Source organism: Rutidosis leptorrhynchoides, unplaced genomic scaffold (assembly GCF_046630445.1).
Source record: "Rutidosis leptorrhynchoides isolate AG116_Rl617_1_P2 unplaced genomic scaffold, CSIRO_AGI_Rlap_v1 contig521, whole genome shotgun sequence".
NCBI classification, from domain to species: Eukaryota; Viridiplantae; Streptophyta; class Magnoliopsida; order Asterales; family Asteraceae; genus Rutidosis; species Rutidosis leptorrhynchoides.
In genome coordinates, this window is record NW_027266748.1 from 1 (window position 1) to 7,433 (window position 7,433).

Genomic DNA, 7,433 nt, shown 5'->3' on the forward strand with positions numbered 1-7,433 from the left:
CAACTAAAAACCGAGATGAAAAGCCAACAGCTCGCTAACAAATCTCAACAAGCCTACAACTCGATAACATAACTCAGAAAGCCTACAACTCGCTAAAAGAGCTCAGCAAGCCTACAATAATAGGTTAAATACAATTTAGTCCTAGTACTAATGCACCGACTCTTTATGAGTCCTTACTAGTTTCCTTTTAGTCTTTTAGGTCACTAGCTTTTGTCTATAAATAGACTATCTGATGTATTGTTTACTTACACTTTACATTCAATAATATAGAAAATTGCCCCAATACAATCTTAATATACAACTCGCTAAAAGAGCTCAGCAAGCCTACAACTCGCTAAAATCTCACAACAAGCTAACAACTCGCTAACATATCTCAACAAGCCTACAACTCGCTAACATCTCACAACAAGCCAACAACTCGCTACCATCTCTCAACAAACCTACAACTCGCTAATATATCTCAACAAGCCTACAACTAGCTAACGTCTCACAACAAGCCAACAACTAGCTACCATCTCTCAACAAGCCTACAACACGCTACCAGATCTAAACAAGCCAACAGCTCGCTAACGTTTCTCAACAAGGCTATAACTCGGTTACAGGTCTCAACAAGCCTACAACTCGGAAAAGTCCCAATAAGTTTACAAGTCGGAAAGATCTCTACAAGCCTGCAACTACATAAAAGCGCTCAACAAGCCTATAACTCGCTAACATCTCTCAACAAGCCTACACTCGCTATAAAACTCTCAACAAGCCTACAACTCCATAAAAGTACTCAACAAGCCTACAACTCGGTAACAACTATGACAAGCCTACAACTCGCTATAAAGCTCTCAACAAGCCTACAACTCGCTAAAATTTCTCAACAAACCTACAACTCGCTAACCACTCTCAACAAGCCAACAACTCGCTAAAAAAACTCAACAAGCCAACAACTCGCTAAAAAACTCAACAAGCCTACAACTCGCTAAAAGAACTCAACAAGCCGACAACTCGAACGAAGTAACAAGCCTACAACTCGCTTTTTAGCTATCCAGATCTCAATTATTCTACAACTCGTTAACAGCTCTCAACAAGCCTATAACTTGCTAACAGCTCTAACAAGCCTATAACTCGGTAACAGCACTCAACAAGCGTAGAACTCGTTAATAGGACTCAACACCAAACGAACCCATTTTTGCTGCTTTAGAAAAATAAGAGATGGTTACTGTTGAACCGAACTGAGCGACTTTCAGCTCTGGTCCACTCTATCATTCAGGCTCAGCTAGTAACTTTTCCGGTTCGAATAATGTTGAGCCGATAGGCACCGAATAATCAAACATAATGATAAATGAGCCGAACAACTAAACGATGCGTAACATAAAAAAAAAAAAGAAAAAAAAAACTAAACGATGCGTTTTTAACGAGTTGTTTGGTGTTCATTAGATGGTAGCCAGTTTTTAGTTGGTGTTTCTCATCTCGGTTTTACCAGCCAAAAGTTACCGACCGATACTTGGTCTGGTGGCGAGAATTTAAAAGCTTTCAACAAGAATTTGAGCACAAAGACAAAAGTCGAGACATTTAAGAGGTTGTCGAAAACTGCCAAAGAACGTGCTACTTTCAAGGGTTTCAATTTAGTAAAGAAGAAGATCGAATTGTAGCTTTATTTAGAACTTTCCGACTTGGAGGCTTGTTAAAGTTTCTAGAGTTGTACCCTTGTTCAGAAATTCTCCCGACTTGTAACCTTGTTAAAAATTTCTCGAGTTGGGACTGTAATGATAGTTTTTTCTAGACTAAAAGAAACTTTTAACAACGAAAAAACACAGACAGAGGATGTAGTCTAGAATCAAAGAAAATTCCTCAAGTTTATGAAAATTTTACTAATCAACACCTGAGTACCAGAACAAACACACATATATGGTCCAAATATTAATGAAAGTTCTGTATCAAAAAACTCGGTTTAATCTTAAACTCAAGACACGACCACAGGTTCCGAACTTTCTTCCTCGCCGAGTCTTTTTAACTCATAGCCTTCAAGCTTTCCTGGAAAACTTTAAGCATTCCTGCAAAAGTAACGATTCCGGCCAAACTGCCATCCTCTTCAACGACCCACACATAACTCACACGATGTGACAGCGCCTGAATCATGACAGCTACCAACGAGCTCCACGGATAACACACAATAGCCTCTGATCTTCTCCCGACTCTAGATGAATAGCCACCTGACCTTCCGATCTTCCCTGATCCGGGGCTGCACTCTTCGTCGGACGATGAATTATAGGCTGAAGATGACGACGACATACCTGAAGAATCCTCTTCCATCAGCTCCAAGGCTGCTTTTAAGTTCCTCTCTTCAAGTCTCTCCTTCACCAACTGTATTAAATCCTCAGGTGGTCCCCCACAGTCTATAAATGCCATCAGATCACCGGCCGAGAGTGTCGCGATTGCCGCAGCAACCGACTCATCACAGTAATTGAGCACGAATGTTGAGATTTCGCCGAGGATTTTTCCGTCTTCATCAATAATGGCAACAGAGGTCTGGTTGATGAGGGATTTGTGGATGAGAGGCAATATTGATGAGGCAGGATCATGATAGTGGATGGAAAGGACGTTTTCTGTATCGATGAGATTGAGAGCATTGATTGGCTGAACTGAGATGGGACTGAAGAGGCCGATGGAATTGAGGAGGTAACGGATAATGTCTTCTACCGTGAGCCAGCAGTATTCACGATTGTTGTGGACAGTGGAAGAATTGATTGAGTTGTTATGAACAAGCTTCCTTCTTGTGGAGTTACGGCTCTTCAATGGAATTACTAGGTTCTGTGCACCATCGAGGATCACAGCAATGGCTTCCCATACCCTGAAAAAGACATATAAGATGAGTGTACCAACTTAAATCTCATTGAGCTATTGTAAAATAATCTAAAGATATGACTATGATGCTCATCGTACGACTTTTGACTCACATTTGATCATTTCGTACTGATTAGACTGGCGTCAAGCAGCCGCCTTCACACGGAAAAAGTTTAGAAATTCAACAAAATTGATCCGCCACAGAAAATATACCACTTAATTTAACTACTAATAAATCAGAATAGATAAATTGAAAGAATAGCCATTTCAATTCAACAAGCAACAATTTGGTTAGCAATCAATTTCTTCCTGAAAGCAATTCGAACAATTTCTCCAATGATTAATCAATATAACAATGAAAATAGCATAATTCGATAACCTAGAAATCATACCCAATTCAAAAATGACTAAAAATGCCGTATCGAATTTATGAAACGAAAAAAAATTCAAATCTTAACAAACCTGGTATGTGGTCGCAAATGCCTAACAAGGCCAGGGCTGTCATTCGATATCAAAACAGAGATCGGAGATTGCAAAGCGGAGATAGGATTCTTCAAATTCTCTTCTTTTCCGAGGAAACAAACAACATCGACCATGCAAATCTTGCCGACACATTCACAGAATTCCTTACATTCTCCCAGAATCGAATCAACGTTTCCGTTATCAGATCGGCGTCGGCTACAAACGCAATTCCAGACACTTAAAGAGTTCTCGCCGGATCTCTTTAACGCCGTTAGGGCATCTCCGATTGTTGCAGAGACCGAAAGAGATCTCAACGAAGGCTTGCCAAGGCAAAGATCAGATACCTCATGAGACAAGAGACTCACTGCCATGCACAAGAGAAAACAGCTAAGGAGAGCTTTTTTGATTGGATCCGAGAAAGAAGAAGAAGCTGAGACGAGATGGAGATTTGTTTGTTTTTAAAAGCTGATTTTGTTGGTATTTATAAGCTTAAAAATAAGAGGTTCTCTACAGATTCGGTTCAATTTTCCAGTTCACGGTTTGAATATTTTTTATGAACCGATTTTGAATTGTATTTTAATGATTTCTGAAATCGGATTGTCTTGAATCGAGAACTGTCATTTTGTTTACTTGATCATTATTTCATACGTGAAATTTGAATATTGATAATACTAGAAAATATCAACAACTTTGTATTGATCGTAAGAAGATGAATATATGATGATTTTAGCTAGAATAAGTGTCATATATTAACTAATTTTTGAATGATTTTCTGTCTATCAGCATTTATCTATTTATTAGATTTAGATGTGAACGTCGTAGGAGTTAATAATAGCGTGATTGAGAATAAATATTTTGCAATAAATTAAAACACATTAGTGGGATTTTGGCTCCAAACTCCTTTAATTTTATCGGGCATTGTTCAATTGGGCTAAACACCTTAACTCAATTGTTCTATTACGTGTTATATCAAATATTCGAGAGTTCAATCTTTAAAACCTCTTGCTTCAATCTTTTAACTTTTATCGGACATTGTTCAATTGGGCTAACTTGGTTGCTATATCTTATTTTATACTCCCTCCGCCTCAAAATAGATGCAAACTTTTCAATGTAAATTGCATGTAAAAATTCGTATCTATTTTGAGACGGAAATAGTATAAAATATTCAACGTGTTTAATCTTTACAACCTCTTGTTCGAATCATAAATTGAATTTGAACCGCTACTTACTAACATCGTGATCCGATTTGTCATGTGTATTTGAATCATGCTAAAAGCACACCAAAATAAATGAAAACCATACACACTATGAATATGAAATGACGAAAATACATTTTAAATCATAATAATATTATCATTAAAGGAGGTATTTTCGTCATTTGATGTGCATGATGTGATTTGGTTATTTTTTGTGGACTGGGTTTATTTACCGTACGGAACAATATTGCGGCCCCGTGGGCCCCCAGTTTCACATGGACTACAGAAACGAATGTTGTAGGACCAAAATTAACTTTTGAATCAACGGCCATAAGGAATGCATACGTCATCAGTGACGTGAATTTTATCTTTTTTGTCTTTTCATATTTTGACAAGGAATTTATCTTTTGTCTTTTACTTTCTTTCAACACGTTTGTCAAATAACCGTAAGTACTACTACTAATGTAAATATCGTGTCCTAGCCGACGAAAACAAAAAGAAAAAATACAATAAAAAAAAACATTGGGATGGGACTGTATTGAAATAAATATCACTTTTTGGCTTCATAAATTTGGATTGGAGTATTTTCGGAAAAAGGAAAGAGAAAAAGTTGAAGGGTTAGGTTAGAAAATTATTCTTCTCTGAGGGTGCTCGTAAATTCTTCGAAACATTTTTTTTATTCAACGATTTTGGATTATACAAAAAAATAATTTTTTTCATTCCAAATAATTTTACGAATTGCGTTTTTAGAAAATCGATCTCTTAACCTTCAAAATAAGACGTCACCAAAATAATCACTAAATTTCTGGAATAATTTAATTATGGCTTGCTAATTAATGAGTATAGTTTCAAAATTATAATGAGTCGTGTATAATTTAAAATTTTGTAATTTGTATCGAAATCATTATGTAGGTACAAGTGTAATCTGGTTCAAACCATGATGTAAAGAGAATTGACTAGAATTAATTTGCAGATTAGCTAAATATATCATCTTATAGCTAGTCCTTATTTTATTTTATTTTGAAATTTCTTATAGCTAGTCCTATGTATTAAATATAAATATATGTAGGTATAAGTATAGATCAGTATTAATATGTACACTTAGGAATTATGATTTTGTATAGAAAATAGTTTGGAATACGCCATCGATAATTTAACACATTGCACATTTGCACTACAATCACGAACAGTGCAATGCCACGAGAAAACCTATACGTATTTGCAATATTTATTACCACTAAAGTACTCGATCATACCAAACAATAAAAAAATTATTTCTTTTATTTACTCGCCTCTAAGATAAATGATTAATCATCCTTTTTTTTTTTTTAAATAAAATACTATATAAAAAATGGAAAGCGAAATTTTTTTATTTATTTTTCGAATGGGAAAAAACAAAATCTTCATTAAAAAATAGGAAAAGGCCTAATTTGCTTGCTGATGTGATGGAGTAGACACGTGTAAGACTTTGTATGGAACATTTTAAAAGAATCTGTGGATATTCTAGGTAAGTCAAATCTACGGATAAGATTAAAAAAAAAAAGAAGACTGTTAATTGACTTTGGAGAATGATGTATGATTTTTGGATAAATGGACAAAATGAATAAATATTATAAAATAATTGTATCGTCCTCATTTTATTTTATTTATTTTTATTTTAAATAAAGTTGAGGAGAAAATTTTCATTTTATTGTATTTATTTATTTTATCCATTTATTATTACGTAAGATATGATTTTTGAACAAATAGACAAAATGAACGACCGTGAAATGATCCTTCCTCACAAGACAGCTCTATGTCTGTCTTTGTGTTGTTCCGCGCGTACGTTTTCTTAAAAAGACATGTATGTACTTGCAATAATTGAGCTGTGAAAATTGTACATTTTCTGGTCAATATCTGTTTTAGTTTACTGTATGATTAGTCATATTACTTGCAGTATATTTTTCCAATTTACTCGAAGGTAACTTTAAACATTTATCACTACTAGCTAGCTGTTGAGAATCCTCCATTTTATTTCATATGGTTTAGACATGGTAACGGTCTAGTTTGAAATCTACAGTTTATGAGTAGTTGAAATTGTGAATTTAAGATCCATTTTTTCCGATCTTGATTGGGCAGAAAACAGGATGCCAATAAATTGTATTAGACCAGATAATGGTTCAATTCGAATTCTATCGGTAAAGTTGTTAGGATATTATAATTCGATCGGCAGATATTTACAATCCGATCCGCACCAACACAAAAAATCTGTTCCGATTCGATTCATGGACATCTCGATTCTATATGCTCCGATTTGTATAATATACTCGTATTTAATCCGCCAATCAGATCGGATCGAAATTGCCATCTCTCACGTACTTGTGTAGACAAAGACATGTACTTATCTTTTTAAATACTCCCTTCGTCTCAAATTATATGTTAATATAAATATAATTTTTTGTCTCAAATTAGATGTAAATTTTAACAAGTTTAAAGAACATTAATTATGTTTTTTCATTATACCCTCACCACCTTCACCATCTTCACCCTCATGTCCTCAATATACTCTCCCTCACCAATTTCACCATCTTCACCCACATATCTCATATGAGGATTTTTTAATTTATATAATCACAATTATGTTGAAAAATGAACTAAAAAACATATTTTATTAATTTATATGAAATTTATTAAATTAACATTTAATTTGAGACGGATAGAGTATAATATAAGTGCGTTTACATTTTGATGAAGACAATTTTAGGTATTTGAAATATCATTTGATATAGTCTCTCTCTCTCATGACTACTATCAAATTAAATCTCTGAAAACAATTTGAGCTGAAAATATGCCCCCATACCATAACCATATATCTTCAAGTTTCCTCTCAATTTCTCTATCTGTTATTTTCTGGGACCAGAGCTATTATCCAAATGTAATATGTGGATATGAAAAATAAAGTCC

At 34.7% G+C, this 7,433-nt stretch overlaps 1 protein-coding gene across 1 annotated transcript; it reads right to left on the bottom strand.

Annotated features, from left to right (window-relative positions):
* Nucleotides 1-1,998: 1,998 nt before the first annotated feature.
* LOC139884216 (CBS domain-containing protein CBSX5-like) lies at nt 1,999-3,665 on the bottom strand. The gene is made up of 2 exons (XM_071868283.1): nt 3,295-3,665; nt 1,999-2,839 (listed from the first exon to the last, which is right to left on the bottom strand). The coding sequence occupies exons 1-2, from the start codon at nt 3,663-3,665 to the stop codon at nt 1,999-2,001; spliced, it is 1,212 nt and encodes a 403-aa protein (XP_071724384.1).
* Nucleotides 3,666-7,433: the final 3,768 nt, after the last annotated feature.